Source organism: Pezoporus flaviventris, unplaced genomic scaffold (genome assembly GCF_033815535.1).
Source record: "Pezoporus flaviventris isolate CSIRO_AGI_PZ_B2104156 unplaced genomic scaffold, CSIRO_AGI_Pfla_v1 ptg000025l, whole genome shotgun sequence".
In the NCBI taxonomy this organism is placed as follows: Eukaryota; Metazoa; Chordata; class Aves; order Psittaciformes; family Psittacidae; genus Pezoporus; species Pezoporus flaviventris.
The window spans coordinates 17,526,647-17,552,196 of NW_026892573.1; the positions used below are offsets into that span (position 1 = coordinate 17,526,647).

Consider the following 25,550-nt stretch of genomic DNA (forward strand, 5'->3'; position numbering starts at 1 on the left):
CACAGCACGGCTGCCCGCCGGGGCCCGCCCGGGCAGCTGGGCACCCACTAGATCCAGGCGGGGCTCGGCGCGCAAGGCTGCCTGCAGCTAAGGATCCTCTAAACACTCCCCACCGGGGCAGAGCCCGTTCGGGGCCAGGCCAGGCTGAGAGAGATGACAGCCAACCCGCCAAGAAGCACCCCGCGCCAGGGGCGAATGAGGCGCTCTGATTAACAGGTCTCTCTCCTCTCCTCTCGCCTCCCCTCCACCTCCACCTTCAGCTTCACTCACCCACTGCGGGGACGGCTCCAGCCCCGCGGCGGGAAGCAAGATGGAGACGGCGGGCTGCTGATCTCGCGAGAACTCGCTCGCTCGTGGCCTGACGGGGCCAATGGAGCACGCCCACCGCCGCCGATTTAAACCTGGCGGCGGGCAGTAACCGCCCGCCTCAGGAAGGAGCGTCCCAGGGGCAGTTCTCCGGCAGCCGCTCGCGGCTGTCCCCGCGGTTGGAGGCTGTGGCACTGACCCTTTAGCGCTCCTCTTTTCCGCAGACGATGGACTCGTCAAGGAACTTCTTCAGTAAACTGCGCACCGTGGCCGTCAGGCTCGAGAAGGAGGTGAAACAATTGGAGCAGGCTCTACATGGAGAGAACACGGGTAAGCGCAGGCCTTGCCTTCTCTCCGCGGTGGCACACACGGGAGCAGGGGTGATGGTTCTGCCGGGATCGCCCTGAGTGTGCGGGGTTGTTCTTTGGGGGCCCTTGGTTTGGGTTCCCCCTGTCCTTATACCTCCGTGCTCCTCTGAGCGTGTGAAGATTCACCTTTGGTGGGCTGATGGGTATCTTGGCTCACTCTAACACGTAACTCCAACATCTTCAATATAGGCGGTCACATTCTGATGTAGAACGTACTTGCGTGCTAAAATTCTAATATTCCTTTTTCCATTCTAAACCCTTTTATGTGAACATACATATCTAAGAATACGAAGATGTACCTCCAATGAAAGTCTTAGGTGATCTCCGCTGTGAAGTGAGTTCTCTGAAGGTAACACCTTAACTCGCTTCCTTCTCGAAAACTTGGGGAGTGGTGTTGTGTAAACTTACAGTTGTGTTTTGATTGACCTAAGATTTCTGTAATCTGCAGTTCTGACCCTTATTTTTGTACATTTACCTCTAAGTTTTCAAAATGGCTGTGGATGTCAGGTTAGTGCCCAAGAATTTGTGGATGACTTAAAGTAGATTTAGCAGTGTTTATTAGTTTGCAGTCACTTGGATCAGCAGGGGACAAAGGTAACAGGGTATAATGGGGTGCCAAGGCGTGTGTATAGGGGAGAAGGATTTAGGAGCAGCAGTTCGCTACAGAAGAGGTATGCCTGTGTTCAATGACTAGCACTTAGAATAAAGAAAGTCTTAATAGAAGTTTCAGTACTTTCAGCCATTCAGTTAAACTTGTGAAGAATTTTTTTAATAAAAGTAGGAAAGATGGGCTATAGAAATGAGCAAGTGTAGAAGTAATCTAGGACATAAACTTGAGTGCTATGCACTAATTCTTTGTATATGGGGAATAAGAGTCCAAACTAATTGCTGTTATCTCATATTTTATGAAGTAAAAGCATATACTTTCTTTTGAAAGGTTACCAGTAAATAGTTACCATACTATGAACTGACATCTTAGTTCAACTTTTGTAAGTTTTTGTACACTCATGCCCTATATATTCCTGATATTTTGTAACCTAATTTTTGGGTATATATAAGGTCTAAATTTGCTGCTTATCTTCATCTGAATTGAAGTTGAATACTTATTCCCAAAACATGTGTAAACACCTACCATGTGGCTATTCAAAAAACAATATTTTATGTTTCGTTTTGCCCCCAAAGGAAGCTTTTAATGCCAGTCTTCATAAGAGTTGTTCTAGAAAACAAGCAATTAATGAGTTTATGAAGGCAAGTGAAATATTGATGAAAAGAAATGAAGAAGATCTTGAAGAAATAAGAAAGCTGTTCCAGATGAATGGCTATAAAACACCTGTCAAAGGCTCTACAGGTAATGTATCTTGGCAATACAGTACATGAAGACAAATGTATGAAATATTTCTCTTTAGCTCTGTGTATATTTCTATTAATTAGAGATCCAAGTGCATCTATGCTATTTGCTATATAATAATATCCAGAGAGTGGAAGATTCTGTTGTGATTGATGCAAGTGGAATAAACCAAATAGAAAAACTTACATTTAGATCTCCTGGCATGCTTTTAAGTTAGTGTGTGTTGTGGTTTGATTGGGTTTTATTGTTTTGTTGGGGTATTTTTCCTTCAGTAGTAGTTATATTCAGAAAACATGGTAGCAAACATGTTTTTATAAACTGAAGAATTCTGCTGCTTCAGCTTCTCATGCATGGGAAACTGTTGTAGATGCATCTAAACTAATTCATATTCATATGTGATGATTCCGTTAACTAAGTCATCATTGGGAAAATCTTGAAATAATGTGCTCTACAGCACAAATGGGACAAGAGAAGCACATAGAAGGATCAGGTGACACATGGCAAGCAGTGGTAGCTTGATCATTTAGGGGAGGGAGATCATTAAGCCAGTCAGTACACAGAATCTCTGTGAAAAATCCAGATATGCTAGATGAGTTTAAAACACTAGAGCTGTCCTTACTACACACTGCTACCCATTTTGGTATCAAGGGCTCAATCAATCTTGTAGAAGCCACACCTTAACTAACTTTCCCCCAAGTGTTGGCCAGTCATATACACAGAACAAAATTGTGGTTGTGAACCATATTCGCCTCTAAGCTAAGCAACTTCAACTGTGTTTTATAAAGATATGGCAGAATGCTCTGATTTTATAGCACCTTCCTTCCTGTCCTATCTCTGCCTTTACAGAAGACTCTAAACAGAGCTATAATTTACTTTTTAAGATGCATTTTTAAGCTAAGTGTAGCTGAATACATAGTACTGACACACATAAAAAGGTAAATACCTCTGTCCCACACACTTCCTGCTTCATCGAGAAGTTCACAAATATGTTTCAGTTTATTATTTGTGAGCTACAGAAATGTACAGATTACACTTTGCTTATATCTGCAGTGGACACTGTTATCTAAAAAGCTACTGTCTTTCATAAGGCTTTTAGTTGCTGCTTCATAACCCTTTTTCAGTTTTGATTTTTCAGGAGAATGAGCATTCTAATACTGTGTGCAGCCTTTGTTCTATAAAAACATTTTCAGTTCTGGACATATTTTGTTATTGTCATTTATGTTCTACATTTTTATTAATTTCCACTCTTGCACTGAAATAAAACCAAATAAATATATTTAAGATTTGCACTTGCTGCCCACTCCATGCAGGGAGAGGATTTCTATTAAAAGTATGCTTGTGTAAAATTCTTACCATTTTTCTTAGAAATAATTTTACCAATAGAGTGACATCAAGTCAATGTGTGACCTATATTATAAATATTGCTTAGCCTGATATGGGCTTTTGATATCTGTTGTAGTTTCAGGTTCACTGCTTTAAAATGAAAGAAGGAATCCATTCTTTACAATAGTGAGTAAAAAAAATTAATATGGGAGGTTGGGGGAAGGAGGGGAGTCCCAATTTATTTTATAAATTATTATGACAAACTTCTGACATAATTATAATTTTTTAATTACTTTTCCCAAGCAGAAGAAGAGGAGGAAGAAGAAGTTAAAAGTGATTTGACAGCATCTGTCCAGAATAAATCTGATGAAGACAAAACAGATGATGCACCTGATCTGCCTGCTGGTACTGAGAAGTCACTGGTGCCCGCAGACCCGATGCGTAACCCCCGGCTTTCTGATTTTGGTCTTTCACAATACAGTTTCTACAGGCCTTGGAGTGCAGTGGAAGGACAACACACAACAAATGTGCATCAAGCAAATTTAAACAGGACTCCACTAAAAGCACTGATGCCCTGTACTTTGCCCAAAACACCAAAATGTAAGCTGAAGATGGATGATTATGAGTGTATAACACCGAAACTGGAACACTTTGGCATTAGTGAACATACCATGTGTATGAATGAAGATTATACAATGTCACTTATGCACAAAACTGCTCAGACAAGCAAGAAGTAAGTAAACTGCTTTATTTCAGATTGTTTCTCTACTGAATTTTCTGTAGTGCCTTCTTGCTGTATTAATTTCTTGCTGCTATTGCCCTTCTTTTTGTCTTCAAGCAGGTGATATGTCTACCAGTTGGTTAATCCTGTGTCTTTATTCAACTCTCTATGTGTCTATTGGTTTGAAGTGCCAAATGCTGATAAAACCCAACTCCTATATAGTCCTTCCCTTGACTGCACCATAATAAAAATCTTGCATACACAATCCCTTTCTAAAGGGAATGCACAGTATATCTGTGATCTTTGCTTTCCTTAACCTTGGATTTGAGGATGTCTTGTCTGCAGTAGATATTACATGGCCAATTTAAAGCTTTAAAAAGCTTTAGGAGTATAGACTCAGAAAAAAAATATAAAGCATTGAATGAAATTCCTTATTGTGGAAAGGATGTATTATCTCTTATGTTATTCAGTCCCACATTCCCCTTGCTCCAGTGTGCACATGAAAAGACAACCTCCAGATTTTCACTTCTCTAATTAAAATTAAAAAAAAAAGAATTTGCAGCAGTGAGGTGTAGAACACCTGAGCAGTGAAAGGAATTTTTTTATACTCCTGAGGTACTGTAAAGGTAGTGAGATTGTGTTTTTACAGTTAGTACTGGCAACAGGCTCAACTAGAAAAGCTGGGAGTATTTTGAAGAAACTCATTGTTCTGTAGCTAAATCCTTTGTATCTAGAGGAACTGTTCAAACAATAAGAACCATATTCAAAATAAATTGTGGAACTAATCCAACTTTCTAATCCCTGGTATTTGCCAACTTACGTGACTTTATCCGCCAAATATCCAGTTTACTGCAGTGGTTTCATTTTGGGGGGGGAATTTGGGGTTTTTGTGTTGGTTTGAGATTTGGTTGTTTGTTTTTTTTTTTGTTGTTTGGTTGTTTTTTTGTTGATTGGGTTTTTTGTTTGGTTTTTTAATTTAAAATTACTGGGGGGAAGGAGAAAGTGAAAAGATAAATTCTCTTTTAAAATAGTTTGGGGATCCTTTTAAAATAGTTTGGGGATCCTTTTAAATTGCTGTGTAAATACTATAATGTCTATAAAGCTCTATAGTATTTGAATTGGAATAGCAGGAAAACTGTTACTGAATCCTAAAATATATGAATTAAAAATAATATAATGATTTTCAATAATTTAATTCTCAAATAATACCTAAAAAAATAGGTCCAGCTTATCACACGAAGTTCTTTTGATAACTAACTTCTTGCAATTTTATACCACTTTCCCCATTTAATGAGAACTGCTTTAAATGTGATAATCAGCCTTAATCATGGCTGTAATTTATAAATGCATACAGCCACAAATGTAGATTCTATTTCTGTAGCTTCTAGTGAAACAATTAATCCACCAGAATGATTATGTATAATTTAAAAAGAATCACACTTAGCAGCCTTCCATACTCCTAATGATAATATTGAAATTCTCTAGCGAATTAGTTATAGCTTGATGGCTCTTCAACACATTATCATTAAGACCAAAACAGCGGAACATGCACTGATTGTGATGTATTCAGAATTACCTGAGAGGTCATAACATGAAGTCAGTAGAGTTAAAATGTTGTTTAACTGTATTTTGGCTTGTTTTGTTTATTTTGCAACATTATGTTAGTCAGCTTGCTGTTTGATAGAGGTTGAAACAATTCAACAACTTGTTACCTTTAGAAAGCTCTCATCTCTCAGTGAGAAGGCTTAGCATATTAAATCGGCAAACATAAACACAAAACCCAAGGTGTGGCAGGCAGGGGTTGTACCTGGCTGAAACCTGTCCAGCAGCAAAGTTCTCAAAAAAATATTTAGATGATGTGAACTCCTCCAACTTTGTTTTTCAGGTTTTGGTTTTGAAGTGGGTGAGAAGAAAAATGAACTTTGATGCACCCACTAAAAAACTGAAACCCAAAGTAGTTAGGAAAGAAAAACAGAAAGTGCCCAAACAAAAGTGTTTTATTGTTACACTTGTTTTTCTCCATTGTAAAAATTAAAACTCATATGATTTTAGGTACCCAAAATTATTCCAACGCAACACTGACTTGAAAAGTTACTACTTTTTTTTTCCCCTCAAAATCTGAGATGTGGTAATCTAAAATATACTGCCTCAAATGGATATTTTATAGGTTTTTAAGCTTAGGCTTTTTGTGGAGAAGCTCTAAACCTAGTTCTTGCAGTTAAGATAACTTTTTACACATTAAATCATTTTCTTATAGACACATTTTTATGTAGAGTTTAGGTAAGCTTCCCTTTTTGTCTGGTATTGCGTACACCCTTCTTCCACTAGAATATCTTGGCTGTGAAAAAAGAACCTTAAAAATTTCAGTTTCCAGTTTTTGTGGAATTACTGTTAACTGGCCTTTCACTCAAGTCAGCTAGTGAGTAACATAAGTAAACTTATTTCAACTTAAAATTGAATTTAAAACCTTCTAATGTTCACACTAATGTTGCTAGGTTAACAGCCAAAAAGATTTCCTCATGTTGTTTGGACTTCTGTAGGCAACAGAGAATTTAATATAAAATACTGTACCTCTAACACAGAATTGATTATCTGGATCAAAGAAAATTAGTTCTACACTGGACACCTTTTGATGGTTTGTTTTTTTTATTATTTCATTTTGGGGTGTTTTTATTGCCTTGGATTGAAATCTTACTGTGTTTGAAAATGTGTGACTGGGCTAAACATTTGCATGGTACAAATCGTTTGGTAGACTCACAGATGAAAAATTATGAAAAAATCATCTTTGAGGAAATAAATTTTTTACTTGCAGGATGATAAACATACTAGAAAAGTATCAGGTTGGCAGTATTGCTGTACTTGTGATTTCTTTGTATTACTTGAGAGCTAATAAAGGGTTTTGGTTTTCAGGTTGGTTAAAGATGATAATGAAGTGACTGTACAAGACATGACACCCAGGAAAATCATGGTCACTCCTGGGTCAAAATCAAAAGTGACAACTGAGAATGGTAAGTTAAAAAAAAGTGAAATAAATACACATATGCATTTTTTATATAATGCATATGTAAATGCATTGTAAACATATGGTAGACTTTTTAAACTGGTTTTTGTTCACTATAGTTAGTTCAGGTGCAGTCATTGTATGAGCACTAAAATCAAGAAAATGGAATGTTGCTGGCTTCTATGGGAAAGTGTCTCACTGCAGCATAAATCTTTCCTAATTCTTCTACTCACATTCATCTAGAATTATGAAGAGGGATCCATCATTTTGTAACTGCAACTTTTCCTTGTTTGAAATAAAAATACTGGTTTGCCAACTTATCCCCCCCCCCTTTAGAATACCTATTAGATCTCTTTAAAGATGGGAAAGAAACTGTTTGGAAAGAGGCTAACAAGACAGTAACTTAAATCTTTCAAGAGTAGTGCTAAAACCTCTGTGAGAGGAGATGTAATATATTCTCTTGAAAACAGAATCGTAGAATAGAATCATGGAATGGTTTGGGTTGGAAGGGACCTTAAACACCATCTAGTTTCAACCCCCAGCCGTGGGCAGGGACACCTTCCACTAGACAGGTTGTTCAAAGCCCTGTCCAGCCTGGCTTTGAACACTTCAGACAAACAGGAATAATTGAGTATGCTAGAAGCTAAAGCAATGTTGATTTAGGTTGAGCTTTTTCAGTTATCTGCTGTAGTGGCACTAGATCTAGTACTGCTTTTTACATTTTCAGCTTTTATGGAATTCTGTAACTTGGATGGTTCCTCATACTAAAAGTTAACTAAAATTACTCGGGTGTTTTAGAACATGCAAATATATGATAAGCTAGCAGACTTGGGGAACTGAAACGGGTAATGTTTATATATATTTGTGTGTATGTTATTTTTATTATCCTCCCCTTAATTTCAGCAGCTAACTGGATGGCTTCTCCTATGATGCCTGTGTTCTATACTCCTGATGTGAAAATCCCTTCCAGATCACACAGTACAGTATTATCAGGGTTACCAGAGACAAATGAACAGCTTCTTCCCAGTCATACAGAAACACCACAGTGCCCAGATTTTGAAACAAGATGGATAAAAGCAGAAGCTAAGTTCTTAAATAACAATTCTGTACATGTAAGTTCTTAAGTAACAATTCTGTACATGTAAGTTCTTAAGTAACAATTCTGTACATGTAAAGTGTGTACCACACACTTTACCATAAACGGTTTTTCAAATTTCAGTTAGGATTTCTTTCCAATACTACTTTTTCTTACATCATTGTAGATATTTCTAATGGTAACTTTGTAAGAACACTTAATAAATACTATATTTAATTAAATTAACTGAAGGCATTTAATATCTCTTTTGTAGGAGGTGAAGCAGGGGGGGAAGACTGAGTCGGTGACAAAGAATGATGCAACAGATAAACAACACAAAGAAGACAGCATTTCTTTTGCTGAGAACTCTGATGAGTATCTTAAACATTTCAGAGACCCATCTCCTCCCAAAATAAAACACTATGACCAGTTACTCAATACTCCTCCACCTCCAGAAATAACAAAGATACCAGATGATGTTCTACAGGTTAGCTGATGTACTTTTTTTTCCCCCTAAATAGCTTTAGTATCAAAATAGTAAAATTAAAGCACTTATCAAATTTTGTTCTTCAAAAAGAAAGAGTTCTCTGCTACATGTTAAAAATTCATAAATTGTAATCCTGTTTTGAGTTCTTAAATAATTATTTTTATTCCATTTTAATGTTTCCTGTAGATCCTGTGCAAGTATAGTGGTAAAGTAGACTCTAACACCAAAGAAATGGAGACCAAGACAGGAAATGCTACAAAATATGAAAGTGATGTCACAGGTTACTGCAACAAAGAGAACGGGTATGATTAGATTTTATGAATTTGCTTATGTATATTAAATTATGTATAACTTAATTTGGAGAAGCTATGAAGATGCTGTAATGCATGTAGAAATTCATGCAGCTGCTTGCTCTTCAGCTACAAAAATAGCTCTTACTGATATGACTAAATATTCTTTGCCTGGTATCTGACTGCCTTTTTGTAAAGAACAAATGTTGTAATTGACAAATACTATAATTGATTGTGTTTGAATCCTCCCATCTCAAAAAAATTAAGGTAGAGTTTTACTGTTTCATCATTTGGCATATTTTGCTTCATGGCAATCAAAGCACCAGTGAATGTTTTCTTCTGAGTAAATTTAGGCAATAAAACTGAGGAATAGGAGAAAACTATTATAAGTGACATGACCAATTTCATAGTCATTTTGGCAAAGACAAAGTTCTTTGAAATACAAAGCTGCCTTATGAACAATATGCGAGATGAATTCGTCTACAATAAGTATGAGTAATCTTTGAACAATGGAATAATAGCTTTTAAAATAACTCTATTGATTTGAGTATTTGTGACAACTCGATCAAGTGTAGCTATTCCTGATTTAATATAATGTATATTACACGTGTTGATTATTGGTTAAACTTGGGGTCAGCACAGATTATTTAGGTAAGGTGTACAGGGAACATGTATAGTGTCAAATAATAATCTCATCCCACAATGAGACAGATAAAAGTAAGTATCTTAATATGCTTGGAGTAGTCAAGTAGTCAAATAGAAGAAAGCTTGACCCTTCTTTTTTTTCCTCATCAAGATAATGAAGTTCTCAATGTTTGTGTCTTTTGGCTAATTCAAAATATGATTGAGAGAAGTTCATGAACTTTTCTGGATATATTTGCAGAGGATATCCTGGACTTCTCAAGCCAAACATCTGAAATCAAGCTGAAGACCATGCTGAGACTATTTTACATTGATGAATCTTATCACTGGATTGTAACAAGCTCAAAAAGCGGAAGAAAATACTGGTGGGAGAAAAGAGCCATATAAAGGAAAAGATTTTTTTTTTTTTTTAATGGAGAAAATCTTTATCCATGATATGGATACACTTGTTTGAGCTCACAACTTGTGCTTCATTTTTTATTGAAACTATTGGCAAAATTTATTGAAGGTTTTTACATATATGTACTTTAGTATGTTTCAAAGAGGACTAGGGTCATGTTTGAGGTAGTGTTTCAGTTCTTCTCACCTCATTCTTGTGTTTGTTGTGTGTATTTGCTTGCTGTGGGGTATACAGAAGCATAATTAGGTTCCAGTAAAGGGAAAGTCCAGTTTATTGTCCCAGACAGTGGATATCTCTGGTTGCTCCAGTAGCATCTTCAGGGCTGAGTTTGAAGTGTGTGATACTTCAGCAGTATTTGATATCTTCCACAGAAACAGGCCTTTTTTAATTGGAAAATTAAGTCCTGCTTTATTGTTTAAAGTACTTCTATGCTATTAGTCACTTCTGCAATACTAAGACATATTCCTGCATCAGTTACTGTTACTTGACAGGCATTATCTTATGCTGCTGCTTCTTTCTTAATATAGCTTTCTTACATCAGTATTGTATTAGGTGCTATGCATGTTTTCCTTTTGCCAGTATAACCTTTGTAGCCCTAAAAGGTCATGACTTCATATTCGATCAAGGTGACTCTTGTTCAAATATGAATGATTTGAAAATGTCTCGCACAATTTGTACTGGTTGCATATATCTTCAACTGCTGGGATTATTTGCTGGCAGGCATGTAGGTGATCTTCTGCTGCCACATGCATTCTGTAAGTGGTGGTGTTGCTTACATCTGTCCCTGTAATAGCTGACCAAGCTTAAGTTCTCAGAGCTGGTTGGCACTTTTGTGGTATCTGGTAGTCAATACTTAAATCTCTAGTAGAAAAAAAATCTCTATTTTTGTCCACAAGAAATCCCAGCTATGTATCCTTCTGTGGAGCCGGTTTGCTGTTTCCAGTGTCAGCTATTCCTCTGAGTGACTCCAGGACTGCTCTTATCAGCTGTATGTAGTCTTCCTGTTGATGGTGAAAATGCTGTCATTTGCATGAGGGCAGGCATGCAACACGATAAGGGAGATGAGGAGAAGAGTATGCTTTTCTGAACTTTCTGGATACAGCTCCACATTTTTAAGCCCTAGGGATATGCAGGCATCCAGAGATGCCCAAAACTATTTTTTCCAGTTGGTTAGAGGTATCCTGGTTAAAACCTAGCAAATGTGTCTTTTTCCTGCTATATAAAATCAACTGGAGAAGATGATTTTCTACTAGGTCTGGCCTGAGCATACTGTCATTTTTCCGTGCTAACTTCTGTTTAAAAAATATGTATTATTATGTGTCAGTCTTTGAGCTTGATCAACATTTTTGAATACTAAATAAATTTGATGGCTGCTATAAAAACACTTACTTGTTATACCCAACTCCTGAAGAGAGGGAAGGCCAGACCTGCTTCCAGCATCTTCACAGACTAAAACCACTGAATGGGCTGGATGCTAGTCATGGAATTTCACGGTCTGAAAACTGTACAAAGCATTCTGCTACTGAGCAAGAATCTTTGAGCCTGACAGATTTACCAGTACTAAGCAGGAGGGTTTCAGAGCCTCCATTCTCCCGGTAAGTACTTCATTGCTACTTTCTTGCCCTGAAGCCAGGCAGATAATCTGACAAGGCTCCATTTAGCATGAATCAGAACATGAGCAGCACTACTGTCCTGGACCTTGCAGTGTTTCCCTCCCCCACCACTTTCAACTAATGAAATTCCCAGAAGGTCTTCTAAATGTTTGTTTGGGGTTTTTTTCCCCTAAACTTCCCTAAACAGCTTTGGACTTCACTTTCCTTTTCTCCATTAGGGAGCTGTGGAATTGTACCCAGCAGTGCTGGAGTTCTCACCATAAACCACTGGCATAATTTTTCTTGCCTATTACACAATGTTTTCTGCTACATTTCATAGCTATTTTGTTAATATGGAAGGGATTCAGTTAATATTTTGAGATACAAATTATCTTCAAGATGACAATTGAAGTCTTAATCTTCTGGTTTACTTAAGGTATTATGCCACGATGCTGGCATGAGACTTTTTGGAATTAGATAAGAAGTTTGACTAGTTAATTTTGTTTTCCTTGCCTACAGCATTACCCTAAAACATGTAATACTGCTGTTTGTACTTGTATTATTCTTTGTAGCAGGGCCACAGCTCTGAAGTGGATATAATCAGAGTAGCAAAACAAAAATAAGTTTTAGTTTGTCTGGTTTTATCTTTGAAAATCTTTTAGATTTCAGTAGGGCCTAAGCAGTAGGTTGAGTACTGGGGATGGGGGAGGGAAAAGTTGGCACAAGTGAAAGCATAAGCAGTGTTGGAAACTGATCTGTGTTCAAACTACGCTGGGGAGGGAAAGCTGTGTGTTTTGCTTTGTCTTTGTTTTCCTTACTCATATCAGTTCTCTCCCACAGCTGGCTGTGTGGTGTGAATTCAAATACTGGAACAACTAAAGATGTAGCTATGGGGCTGAAGGAGCATAAAACTCCACTTAAGCCAGCACTACCGCTGAGGAAAGGCACTGCTCACTAATATAACACATCAAAGTGCAAATAATGCAAAAGAGCTTAGAAGTTGTACATTGGCTTGTGGGGTGAGTCTGATAACAGCTCTGGCCTGTCAGTGCAGTTTGGATAACCAGCTAAATAAATAGCAAACACAGTGGTTCTGTAAGGGACAGTTATCACCTGAAAACAGACAAAATTGACTCAGAGTATGGTTTTGTGTTGTGCTTAATTTAGTTTAACTGTTGGATGCTTCCACTCGAGGCTGTTTCACCAGTTCTCTTGCACAGAATCTAGGGGTTGGTTTGTTGAACAGAACAGAATCTAGGATGGTTGTGCAGTTTTGTGATGGATTCCTTCCATTTGCTGAGCCACTGAGAGGACAGTTAATTTTGTGTTCTCTTCTAGTTTGTCCTCCCCAACAGTAGTCTCAGACTTGGCTTCTGCCAGATATAAGGGAAGGGTGAGAACAGATCACCTGCAGTCAGGAAAGACTGAATCCAGCACAAAATTGCACTTCAGTGTTTAGGGACATCTGGGAAGGAACCAAAAAATGAATGCCTTTAGTTCTCCTTCTCTAGTTCTTAATATTTATTTTTTTTCACTTTTTCAAGTGTATCAAGTGTGTCAGCTAACAGAAGCTTCTCTCCACAATCCCCTTTGGCGTCAAAGGAGCATCTCAGTTGTTCTGTCGAACAATGGTTGTCAGTGCTTTCTTCTCTGGGAAATATTTGCCTGAGGTTAAATACAAATAAAGATCTCGCAGTGAAATGAAACTTCTTCATGGTCTTTGAGTGGATAAATGACAACCATCACTTTTAGTGCCTCCCATTGTGCATTTATTGATGTGTTTATAAGTCATTGGAGCAATAACTGGAGTCCAGGCTTATAGGATCATAGAATAGTTAGGGGTGGAAAGGACCTTAAGATCCATGGGCAGGGACATCTCACACCAAACCATGTCACCTAAGGCTCTGTCCAACCTGGCCTTGACCACTGCCAGGGATGGAGCATTCACAACTTCCCTGGGCAACCCATTCCGGTGCCTCACCACCCTTACAGTAAAAGGCTTCCTTGGTTATTTAAAGCTCCATGCATGCTTAAAATCTTCTGTATGATGTGCTATTTGCTTTGCTCCCTGTTGTCATTAATCAGATGATCCAGTATGTGTGGTGGTTTCATGTGTTCCATCAACAGCTGCAGCTGATGTTGAAGCTGCCTTGTATTCTGGGAGTCCCTTTTTTTCCTATGCAATGATAACACAGAGCTTGTAACATTTATAAGGAGCAATGACAACATCCAGTAGTCACACTATGGAATCACACGTATGTCAGGTTAGGCCACACGATGCAACTTCCAGGAAAACATCAGTAAATGCTGGCTATGTAATCTATCAATTTAAACATGATTCCTGTGCTGTCCTTACATTAATACCTGCTTTCACAAAGAGGCAGCTGGCATCAGGGTAGGGAGCTGACCAGGTCCATGAATTTCTTTGATCTTGTCTAATTCAAGTTGAAGAGCTTTAAAAAAGCCCAAATGTGCACATGTAGGTCCATGGAAGAAGAGGCTGTGCTACCCAGGCACTTCTGAGGAAAAGCCATGTGAAGGGCAGTTTGCAGAATACCCAGCAAGGTGGTTTTCAAAAGCTTTCTTTATCTTTGACACAATGTATTCCTGGCTTACAGCCCTGTAATTAAGGCCCTGTGGTTACACTGCCCAATGCTTGCTTATTCAATTGCTGTGAACCAGTCTAAGGCCTTGCTGCACAGTCCCACCTTTCCTCTTTCCCAGCTGCCAGGCCTTGCCCTCTGTTGCATCACAGAATTTTGGCTGCAGGAGAAGCCATTCCTGTAGCCCAGCTGCTGGGAACTAATGGCTGGCTTCCAAGGTTAAATTGTTCAGGGACTCTGTACTGACCTAAATCACTGATTGCCTGCAAAGGCAGGGGTGGGTGTTTAGGCAAGAGAAGGGAAGGACATCTCCTTTACTGGCAGTTTAAGCTGCTCAGAGAATGGTATCCTGTCTGTTGGGCTGCTTTGGTAAGGTTTCCTGACACTGTTGTTCCCTGAGCACTTCCACATTCCTCAGGGTCCTGTCGTGTTGGGGGAACTGATGCTGCTTTTATTTTTTTAACCCAGCTGATGTGCAATAATGTCTAGACACAAGGGCTGAGACAGCAGCAGCAGGTAATTGCTTTGGTTTCAGCATGTCCTATCATCTTAGCTGTCGCATTACTTACAGCACTGTTCTTTGACCACGGCCATAGCTGTTGTCATCTGTTTGCTCTGGGTTTCAGAGACCTTCTAATTTTTCCATACTTTCCACTGCAAGAGTGAGAACTTGCTGATAATACCTAATGCTTTCCTGTTGCATCTTGCATCATGCCCATTTCTGCTTTTGACCAGCGCTGTAAAGCAAAATTTAACCCTTCGCAACTGCTCCACTCGGTGAACACAGTGCCTGAGCAAGGAGGGTGTCTGATGTCAGTAACCTGTGCTGCAACATGTGTGTCCCAGTTGTCCTCAATGCTGAACTAGGGAGGGAATTAAGCGGGTATCAGTTCCTTCAGCAGAGACACAGGCAGCACTTCTAAAAAGCACTGCAGGAGAACTCATAAAGGGTCCTGCTGCCAATGGAGCGGCTGCTCCTGTAAGGACTGTGAAAACAGAGTCCTTTGTTTAAGGCCTGAGCATATCAAAGAGGAATCTTAACCCCCTTCCTCCTGTTAAATGAAAGCCTGGATAACAATTAAGAGCAGCTGCAATATTTATGGAAGGTGTAACAAGGTAATGGTTAGGAGGTGTTCTTTGTGTGAGAAAAAGGAAAAAAAAGGGCATTTTTTTATACACCTTTTTTTCAAGATATTAAATTGAAAATTTAACAGATGTGGTTGAGGGCAAATCTTTTTTTTTTGAGAGATGTTTATCCCAAAGCAGCTGCGGAAGAGGTTAGCTGAGGTTCCATAGCATGAGTTCCAAACGTAAGTAGTCAGGCTCCAGTATTTGCTACTGAAAGCAGCTCTGCATGTTCATTTCCTGGTGATTTTCCTTCATGGGCTACTGAATACAAAACCAGTAGCTGTTCCTCTTTTCCTCTGAAGTGTGTAAAGACCTGCCCAGTTGGAGCAGGAACAAGCCCTCACTAGGCTATGTCTCCCAATCCAGCAGAAAATAAAGCCAAGCCACCTCTCAGAGCAGCTGAGCATAGACACAGGCTTCCTTGCTGCTGTTGCTTTATGTATTGACTACATTTATTTCTGAGAATTATCCTTAAATGCAATTAAAGCAAAAACCAGGACCCAAAAATGAGGAAATGCCCATAGTCCTGTGTACCTCCTTGCCTTTGGGGAGAGGCTGTGCAGTTATCACGTGCTGGTTGCTGCAGGGCTCACCTCATTTTGCAGCACAGATGATACCCTGTGGTGACCAAGCCGCACAGCAGTGGTCTTCATTGTGTCTGCCCAGGTCTGTAAGGTGCCAGAAGCCAACGGTCATGATGCAGCAGGTTGCAGGAGGCCCAGGCCTGACCACATCTGCTCCTGATGACACAGGAGTCACTGAGCTGATATAACATGTGGGCTCCTCACAGCAGCAGTGCTGTGGAGAGTGCCCCCTCACACCAGAGGTGTCTGCCTGAACCCTGGCAAAACATCCCACCCATCCCACTTCTGGCCACACTAGACCAGTTCCACCACTGCTCAGTCCTTTAAAAAGCAGCATCTATATTGTCTTTTCTTGAGCTCTCTTTCAGAAAGGGTGGGGAGCATTTTTCAACCTCTTCCATCTTGGGAGAAAGTGTCTCAGATGCAGGCAATTCTACAACTAAGGGTCATTCATGAAGGCTGAAATCTCAACTCATTAACTGAGAAACCAGAGAAGGGGGACAGAAGAGGATGAACCACGGGCAGAACTGAACCTAAAATCCCTCAGGCTACTCTGCACAGATACCTTGTCCTCAGCAAACAAGAAACCTCAATCAGCCTCTGCTCTGCTAAGGCCTTAGGTGAAGAAGGTGAAAGCCCTAAGGAGCAGCTATGGCTTCTACTCTTGCTCTCACCTTTCCCTGAGCACATGGGCAGAACTTGCAGAAACCAAGTGCCTGGCTCTCTCTGGACTGGCCAGATGCCATTGATCAACTAGGCTCACAACCCAGGTACAGCTGAAGCCTGCTGTGCACCATGGGGTACCTGCACCTCTCCAAGATGTCCCCCTGCAGCAGCAGAAGAAACTGACAAGCACCGAGCTATGGGAAGCCACAGCCCTACCTTCCCATGTTGCACTGATTTACTGGGAGATGGGTTATCCCTTCCTTCTCCTGCTCCTCAAGAAGGCACCAGGCATTCCAGATTCCCCATGGACAAGCAAGACACCTTGGCCTTCCCTTTGTCCAGTCTTAGATTCTAGAAGCTGCTGAACTCTCCCAGCACCATCCAGCTTCATCAGTACTTTTCATCACAGAACAGCCTTGAACCTTGACACCTCACAGCTCCTTGGCTTTGTCCCTACGTAAATTGAGCAACTGGTGCTCAATACAAGCTTAAAGTGTTTGTGAAAAGCCACCTCATTGAGGGCTAAGCAGCAAGATGTACCCAGCTCAGACTGCCAGTGTAGGGTTAAAAATTATACGTATTCATTAGATACATAGAAGATAACCAACGGAAAAAGGCTACAGTACTTGCTGGAAAGCAGTTCTGGATGTCAAAACTGGGTGTTGTTTTCTTGGTTGGTGTATGCTGACAACATACTGCTTGTAGTCAACAGCCCAGGATATCCAGGTATGCGAGCAGCTGCCTCCACCCTAAGGGTTTGCTTGGCAAGGAACAACCTGGTGGTCAAAGTCAGAACTCCTACATGCACTGCCAGAGCACAGACCTGCCTCACCTCCTCACAGTTCATCTGAACTGCAGGCAAGAGCACCTCAGGGCAGAGCATTTGGCACTGTGTCTTCAATAAGAAATAGTTGTCTGTTCCTTAGTCCTCCACCCAAAATCACCAGATATCTTCTGGCCAGGCCTCTGCAGCTATTCCCATCTTCTGAGACAGATGTCTCCAAAGTGGGGTGCGCAAGACAAGACGAAGTGGTACACACAAGCAGTATTTCACCCTTCTACGCCTATTTTGGTGTAGTTTTTAATGTACTTATCAGTACAGTATTAATTTATAAATAAGCTTGGGGGTGCACATTCAGAAATTTTATGCCAATAGGGGTATGTGATTTAAAAAAAAAAAAAAGTTTGGAGACCACTATTCTAGGAAAAGCAAGACCTTCAAAGACACCTGTCGTGGTTTAAACCCAGTCAGGTAACTCGTTCGCTCACTTCCCCCCCCTTTCTTGCCCTCCCCCCTGCTCTCGGAGGGACGGAGAGGAGAATCAAAAGAATGCAACTCCCACGGGTTGAGATAAGAACAGTTTAGTAACTAAGGTATAACACAAATCACTGCTGCTACCACCAATGATAATAATGATAAAGGAAATAACAAGGGAAGAGAATACAACACCTCAGCACCAGCCGACCAATAACTCGCCCCCCAAGCCCGACCAAGCTCTGACCGATACCTCCTCCAACCCTGCCGTCTCCCAGCCCTTCCGGCTAACTTCCAGTTACATCCTGGGCATGACGTGCTGTGGTATGGAATACCTCTTTGGTCAGTTTGGGTCAGGTGTCCTGTCTCTGCTTCCTCCCGGCTTCCCCTCCTCCCTGGCAGAGCATGAGGCTCACAAAGTCCTTGGCCAAACCAAAACATCTCTATCAGCTCTGTTCCTGAGCCGAAAGTCAAAACACTGCACTGCACCAGCTACCAAGGAGGAGAAACATGACTGCTACTGCTGAACCCAGGACATTATCCACCCCTTATTCCATACCATTCACGTCATGCTCAGATCCCACATTTTCAATATACCATCACTCTTATCTTAGTGCATGGACCAGTCCCTATAACGCTGCCGAGTCCATCTGGTCCATGATGGCAGGCTCCATCTCTTGTAACAGTCTTCCAGAGCAGGAGAGACTGTGTGCAGTGTTCACACTCGTGAATAACTAGGGCAATAGTGTCCATTGTTAAGTCCACCCCTCGATCATGAGTCCATCTCTGTGTTGCATCTCTGCTCTGATGGCCTGAAGTGCCATGGGCCCACCAGCCTTAAAATAATTCACTGTCCCCTTCAGCAGTTTCTGCAGCTTGTTGCTGGGGACTCCATACAGCTGCCTTCCATCTCCGATGCTTCCAAAGCACTGGAGGGGCCCAGTGGACTAGATACTTGCCCATACTGTCCCACACACCCTGCCACTCATGACTCTCCAGCCTTGGGGAAAATCTCTTGGTCCCCCTATATTGTTGTCTAACCCCAGACAAGACCCAAACCTGACTCTGCTTAACTTTTGAGATCAGACAAAATGGTGGTGGGTAGCACACAGCCTGTGTGTGTGCCAACATGCTGATCCCCATCACAATCAGCAGGCAGGTCCCAAGGGTACCCAAAGGCCATTCAGAGCCTTCAGAACTCTCAAACGACGCTGCTGTGCTTGTCACTGGGGCTGGTGTAGCTGCTGTGCTTGCCGGCTCTCCCACCACCGGCTTCTCTTTTCCTGAGTCCAGCTCTTCCTCCTCTGCCTTGCTGGGAAATGCTGCGTGGTCTCCTGCATCCTCCTGGGGCTCGGCGGGTGGCTGCCGGGGAATGCTCTCGGCCGTCGCGGGGCTCGGCTCGGCCGCGGGGCTCGGCTCTGCCGCGGGGCTCGGCTCCTCCGCCGCCTTATCCTGCTGCTCGGCAGCCGCTTCCTTCTGCTCCTCGACCGCCCCGGCCTCCTCCACCGGCAGCCGTCCCCTGGCGGCCTCCGGCCCCGCTCCCGCCGCCGCTTGGTCCCCGGGGCCGCTCTCCCGGGCCGCTTCAGCAGCCGCCGGCTCCCGGGGCCGCTCCCCCTCAGTTCCCCGCAGCCTCACGAAGATGGAGAGTAGGGTGAGGGCCAGGACGGTGAAGAGCAGCCGGACGGCCAGGTACAAGTCCACGGCCACGTCCGTCCCTCCCTGCTGCTGGAGGCCACCCGTATTACAAGCCATTGCCATAAAGCACAGTGAGACAAGAACCTTAGCCCAGGCCCCACACTTGATAAACACTAACACAGCAAATACCGGCTCTAAGTAAGTTACAACGGTCTGAAGCTGTGAGATCAACAAGAACAACTCTGATACCCAATAAATCAGCATTGTGATGAATGACTATTAATCCGGTCAGATCTGCCGTTATCTCAACCCTTCGTGCCCCACGTTGGGCGCCAAAAAGAACTGTCGTGGTTTAAACCCAGTCAGGTAATTCGTTCGCTCACTTCCCCCCCCTTTCTTGCCCTCCCCCCTGCTCTCGGAGGGACGGAGAGGAGAATCAAAAGAATGCAACTCCCACGGGTTGAGATAAGAACAGTTTAGTAACTAAGGTATAACACAAATCACTACTGCTACCACCAATGATAATAATGATAAAGGAAATAACAAGGGAAGAGAATACAACACCTCAGCACCAGCCGACCAATAACTCGCCCCCCAAGCCCGACCAAGCTCTGACCGATACCTCCTCCAACCCTGCCGTCTCCCAGCCCTTCCGGCTAACTCCCAGTTACATCCTGGGCATGACGTGCTGTGGTATGGAATACCTCTTTGGTCAGTTTGGGTCAGGTGTCCTGTCTCTGCTTCCTCCCGGCTTCCCCTCCTCCCTGGCAGAGCATGAGGCTCACAAAGTCCTTGGCCAAACCAAAACATCTCTATCAGCTCTGTTCCTGAGCCGAAAGTCAAAACACTGCACTGCACCAGCTACCAAGGAGGAAAAACATGACTGCTACTGCTGAACCCAGGACAACACCTTTATACTTTCCAGCTCTAAAGGTACCACTAGTTCCCCAGTACTCAAGGCTGATGAGTAAGTGTGCTGAACCATATCTTCCTCTGCTAAGGCCACCAGCTCCTCAGCATCCTGGGATACACTGGTGTCACCCAGATCACTCCTGATCCATGGACTATCATCTCGGCACAAGCTGGAGCAACCCCTGCAAGCCACAGGGGTCTGCCTTGGCTCCCCTTGCATTCCTGCAGGACACGAAGCTGTACACAGCTCATCTCTGACTTTCCTCTGTCAGCATAGCTGCATCAGCAAGGAGAGCAGCACTGCCTTTGACCACACTGCTCAAATGCTCATCCTCCAAACTCCAGCTAGAAGTAGTTTAAGAAATATTCTACACGGAATCCCCATTAGGCCACCTCCCTCCACTCCTCGAGCCCAGGAGTTACCAGATAAAGGCTCTAGCCCACCTTTCAACTTCTGCTTAAAAGCTGACTTGCACATTAACAAAAACAAAACCAAACACCACCACACCATCAAAGATCAACAGCATCCATCTTTATTCAAAAAAAGACAACTACAGAACACCTGTAATTCTTCTGGTCATATTTCATGGAAATCTTGAAACACTGGACACACTAACTTCATGTTCAAACTATAACACTTGGGGATAGGATGATGGCACTGCTAAAGAGAAGTGTTTCTTCTGATCAAACTAAAAGTTAAGGTTTAAAAGTTAACTTTCATTTCTGATGCTTTGCTTTGTCTTCAGGTGTTCCTGCTTAGCAACAAAAGCAGAAAAAAAAAAAAAGCCTGCTTTAGAACAGCAAGTAGGAATAGACAGAAGATGTGGCCATACAGAGAAACAGTGGCTTAATACGGTCTCATGCGGCTTGATGGGGGTGGTGCACGATTCGGAGGAGTAATTGCTATATCCAGGTAGTCTCCTATCTGGAATTTCTGAGACTGCAATGTCATGGAATCATCTGTGCCTTTCCTGCCCGACATTGTGCTGCCAATCTCCTTTACCCTGCATGCAGGAGAGGAAAGGCAAGTTAATGAGCAGAGGCAAATCTCTCCAGATATGCAAAACAGGAACTGTATCGGCTCACAATCACCTCCCCAGGCCATTCTCTGCGCTGTATTTAGTGACATACACTCAATGCTGGGGCTTTTCTCTCCAGTCCAAGATGATCAGGAAGAGCTACACCAAGTCCTCTTTTTGATGGAACAGAGAGGTGAGGGTACCTTCTACTGTTACCAAGTTAAATACTAGAGAGAACCCCACACCCCCTTCCACCCAGACACAGAAGATGACCCCACAGATTACAGAACAGGATCTATCCAGTGGTAGCTGACAAAGGTTAGCTCATACCATCTTGGAAGATCAGTATCTGCAACAAGATCACTGCTGAAACTGAAATGCATTCTCAGATGCCAGACCCACCAGGTCTCCTATTAACAGCAACAGCTTCATCTCCAGGTGGAGGTCAGTGTTCTGGTGGTTGCCAACAGTAAACAAAGCCTCAAGCACACACTGCTTTGAGAGCACATTAACAACAATGGTCACCAATTAAAATGCAGAGTTAGCAGCAGTCATCACACAGTTTGTTGTCAGGAACTTCAGAAATCTGATATGTGGGCCCTGAACTTTCAAATCTGTGTTAATGAAAAATAATATACTGCTCTGGTGCCTGAAGTCTCCTATTAACCCGAGAAAAAAATGCCATTTACCTATACCCAGGCCTCTTGAGATCCGTAAAAACAATTGCAAAATTGAAGTGAGTGCCCTTCTTCCGTGCTTCTGGGTACACTTCTTTCACTAAGCTGGTCAGCTCTTTGAGGGTTGCATCCATCCTACATTAAACAAACAAGTGAAAGAGGTTCATGTTCTCAAAAGCAAGAGCAATAAAAAAATTCCCAAAACCCATTCAGGATGGAATCAATATATGGCTATGACTTAACCACACATTTCTTTGCATACTTTCTGTTGGCACACAAAGGTGAGCAAGATCTTACATTCTGGCTACCGGGGGGGTGTTGATTTCACAGCTCCACTGCACACAACACATTTGTGATCTAACCAACAAGTACCAAGAAGCTGCTCTAGATATTGATTGTAACACCTGGCAGAATTCACCACTTATTGTGCACTGGAAGCACAGTCCACTGCAAATGTAGCTTCTCATTAGCTTCCGATTTACTACAAGATCAAGACAAATCTCTTAATCTTCATATACATTTCAACATCTGCTTTTCCAAGTCTCTCAGAAGAGCTGCCATTCAAACAGTGAATGGCCTACAATTTTTTTTAATGCATTTATACAATGAAGAGTCTAAGTTTCCTCGCTTAAACTGACATCTATGTTAAAATATTTTCTTAAATATTAAAGGACATGTAAGAAAGGAAAAAAAAATTAAGTTTTCCATTTCATCAAGATTTCCATTTCTGCTCCAAGAGGCAGCACTCCTTTCCCCAGCCTTCGACCAGAGCAGGACTGAAGCTCATTTCTAAACTTCCAAGAACAAAAGGGCTCAATCATTGCAACTAATCATACAGACGGTACATTGACGCCAAGCTTCAAGTGACCAAGGAACACTGTGTTGACAGACAATGCCCATTCTGACTTCTGTGAACAGCTCAAACATCATCAATAGCCTGAACAGTCCACGAATCCCATCAAAAAAGCTAGAACTGCATGCTTTGCTAGCCCCCAAAGTGGATTTGTTCAACCATAAGATATACAACTATAACTTTAGCACACACCATGAAGGAAAAAGATGATAGAAGTAGCATAATTCACTTTCAAAAGCTTTTTTTATATTACTACAAACAAAAACTAATGTGCTTGCAACGCAGACTAAAATAGCTCTCCAAACTGAATCTGAAAATAAGAAAAAGCAGCTCTCTTAGCAGGTAGCAGTTAAAGCACTCCTACCTGACCACACAAAAAAACCCCACACTCTTCCACTCTCAAGAGGCTCTGCCTTAAACCTACACACCATTTGCACAACAGGCCAAGCATCCTGGGACAGCTACTGCTGAAAAAACGGCGTTATTAGAACAAAATGTCAGTATTAGCTAAAGGAGAACCCCTGGTATTGAACAGATTCCTTGTGATAACAGAAGATACACCATGCATCAGCCTCTGGTTACATGCCTCGATAACCGGCAACCTTACCGCACCGAGTTTCGGTGTGGGCAACCAGCACCTCGTACAACGGCCCCTGCGACAGCTCCCCCGCACCTTCTGCTTCAAACACCACTCATCACCTCTCGGCAGCGGAGCGCCGGACCAGGTGCTCACCCACTCCGGGCAGCTCTCCGGAGCGCGCCCCCAAGCAGGGCTCCGCTCTTCCCAGGCCGGGAGTAGGCCCCACCGCACACTCACCAGGTGTAGATCTGCAGCTCGCTAGAGGGCACGTTGCCGCGAGAGAACTCGTCCATGCGGTGGTGCCGCCCGTTGTTGGTGGTAAAGACGCGAAGCAGCAGCGGGCACGTCTGCGGGGCGAGACGCGGGTGAGCAGCGGCTCGCCAGCACCAAACGCCGCTCCCCACACGAAGCATCACAGCACCGCCGCACACCTTCCCCCTTCCCGGTCCCCGTCCCCCGCGCCCCGTCCCGGACCCAAAGCCACACAGCACCCGCCGCCCGACACCTTCTCCCGGTCGATCGGTTTCTCCGGCTCCTTCTTGATCTCCTCCTGCGTGACGCGAGACTCCACCGCCATCTTACCCAGCCGCGCAAGCACCCGCTGAAAGGTCCCGGCTGTCCTGTTACGCGCCTCAGCTCTCGCGAGAGGGAAGACGGAGAGAGCCGCGAGGGGCGTGGCTGGTGAGGGTTTGGCTGGAGCGGGGCACGGTCGTGGACTTGAGCCGGCGCTGTGGGTTGTAGCTGTGTGGGCTTCCCCGGCGTCTGAGGGGAAGGTGGTCGGAACTGTCCAGCGTGTCCCTCGCCTTCCTGGCCGCGTAGCGGTTGTGGCTCTCAGGGTACTGGTGCTCGGCCCTGCAGCAGGCAGCGCATCGCTACTGAGCGCAGCCTGTGAGACGGAAGATCTGCCCGTGCTGTGCGGGCACGGGCTGCCCCAGGCGGGCTCGGGGACCCCGTTCCAGCCGAGGCTGTGCTGGGTCTGCAGCTGTCGCGGCACAGTGGGGAGCAGGTGCCTGACACAGCTTCATGTACTGCTGCTGAAGCTTGTGAACACCTGGGATAGAGTCGCTTATCTGAGCGGGATTTGCACTCTGCATCTGCAGTTGGCAGGGGTCAGGATGTACTGCCTGAGCCTTCTCTCCTCGTTCTGCTCAGTGTTACACCCTGGGTCATAATACTGTAATATTATAGTACTATATTTATAATAATAATATAAGCCACTGATTGCTGCCTCTTGAAAAAAAAAAAACAAACCACTTTCTGTATGGAGGCAGATTAAACATGCCTAATGTAGGTAAATGCAATCAACCACTATAACTAGCAGTAGATTAAAATAAATTAGGGGTAAATCATATTTAGAATTTAGCTTCCTTTAATATTACATTGAGGAAAATTCAAATGTATATACTTTCCACTTATGGTCTTGTTTTTCCAGTAACAGAATTTTGTATTAGGTTAAATCCAAGCCGGTAGTTGTGTCTTAAAAAATAAGTAGGAAGGGGATGTGTATTTCAACTTCTTTTAAATGTTGGGAGTTGCCTGTTACTCAGAAGAGGAGGAGAGTTGTTAATTTGTTTTCATAGAATTTACACTTGTATTATTTCCTCAAATGCTGTAAATTTATTTCTCAAGAATTTTTTTTTTTTCCCTGTACAACAATAGACAAATGTATGTGTTTGCAGGTGCAAAATAGCAAAATATCAGAGACTCACAGAATTGCAAAGGGAGCTCTGGAGAGAACTGCCCAGCACAACCCCCTGTTAATGGCAGGATTAGCAAGTGCTGGTTGCTCAGGGCCAGGTCTGGGTGGGTTGTGAGTATGTGCAAAGATTGAGACCTCCAGGCTGCACCTGCTCAGGCACCATCACAGAAAAAAAAAATAAAAAAAAAGGTTTATTTTTATTATATTTTAAATTTCTCATACCTCAGTATGTGCCCATTCACAGGATCACAGACTTTGAATGGTTTGGGTTGGAAGGAACCTTAAAGCTCAACTAGTTCCAACCCCCTGCGACAAGCAGGGACCACCTTCCACTACACCAGGTTGTTCCAAGCCCCCTTTAGTCTGGCCCTGACATTGCCTTTGGT

General features: G+C 42.8%; 2 protein-coding genes and 1 long non-coding RNA gene across 3 annotated transcripts; 1 reads left to right on the top strand and 2 right to left on the bottom strand.

Moving 5' to 3' along the window:
- The first annotated feature begins 507 nt into the window (after nt 1-507).
- Nucleotides 508-12,499, top strand: SKA3 (spindle and kinetochore associated complex subunit 3). The gene is made up of 10 exons (XM_061457645.1): nt 508-636; nt 959-1,023; nt 1,857-2,022; nt 3,649-4,078; nt 6,977-7,074; nt 7,971-8,173; nt 8,429-8,629; nt 8,816-8,931; nt 9,803-9,926; nt 12,394-12,499. Exons 1-9 carry the CDS (start codon nt 534-536, stop codon nt 9,834-9,836), a joined length of 1,416 nt encoding a protein of 471 aa, XP_061313629.1. The 5' UTR covers nt 508-533; the 3' UTR covers nt 9,837-9,926; nt 12,394-12,499.
- LOC133271517 (uncharacterized) lies at nt 10,342-11,688 on the bottom strand. The gene is made up of 2 exons (XR_009744172.1): nt 11,013-11,688; nt 10,342-10,980 (listed from the first exon to the last, which is right to left on the bottom strand). It is a non-coding gene; the product is annotated as an uncharacterized LOC133271517 (long non-coding RNA).
- Nucleotides 12,500-20,848: 8,349 nt separating the features above from the next.
- On the bottom strand, nt 20,849-24,121 carry SAP18 (Sin3A associated protein 18). Its single transcript, XM_061457692.1, has 4 exons — nt 23,971-24,121; nt 23,703-23,812; nt 22,045-22,167; nt 20,849-21,340 (listed from the first exon to the last, which is right to left on the bottom strand). Exons 1-4 carry the CDS (start codon nt 24,040-24,042, stop codon nt 21,184-21,186), a joined length of 462 nt encoding a protein of 153 aa, XP_061313676.1. The 5' UTR covers nt 24,043-24,121; the 3' UTR covers nt 20,849-21,183.
- Between the last annotated feature and the right edge of the window lie 1,429 nt (nt 24,122-25,550).

Excerpts from the sequence above, each read along its gene's own strand:
- SKA3 (XM_061457645.1), top strand. The coding sequence starts at position 534 with ATGGACTCGTCAAGGAACTTCTTCAGTAAACTGCGCACCGTGGCCGTC. Across the intron at positions 8,630-8,815 it reads TACCAGATGATGTTCTACAG|ATCCTGTGCAAGTATAGTGG; the intron begins GTTAGCTGATGT and ends TGTTTCCTGTAG. Across the intron at positions 8,932-9,802 it reads TACTGCAACAAAGAGAACGG|AGGATATCCTGGACTTCTCA; the intron begins GTATGATTAGAT and ends ATATATTTGCAG.
- SAP18 (XM_061457692.1), bottom strand. The coding sequence starts at position 24,042 with ATGGCGGTGGAGTCTCGCGTCACGCAGGAGGAGATCAAGAAGGAGCCG. Across the intron at positions 22,168-23,702 it reads GAGCTGCAGATCTACACCTG|GATGGATGCAACCCTCAAAG; the intron begins GTGAGTGTGCGG and ends TGTTTAATGTAG. Across the intron at positions 21,341-22,044 it reads CTCAAGAGGCCTGGGTATAG|GGTAAAGGAGATTGGCAGCA; the intron begins GTAAATGGCATT and ends TCCTGCATGCAG.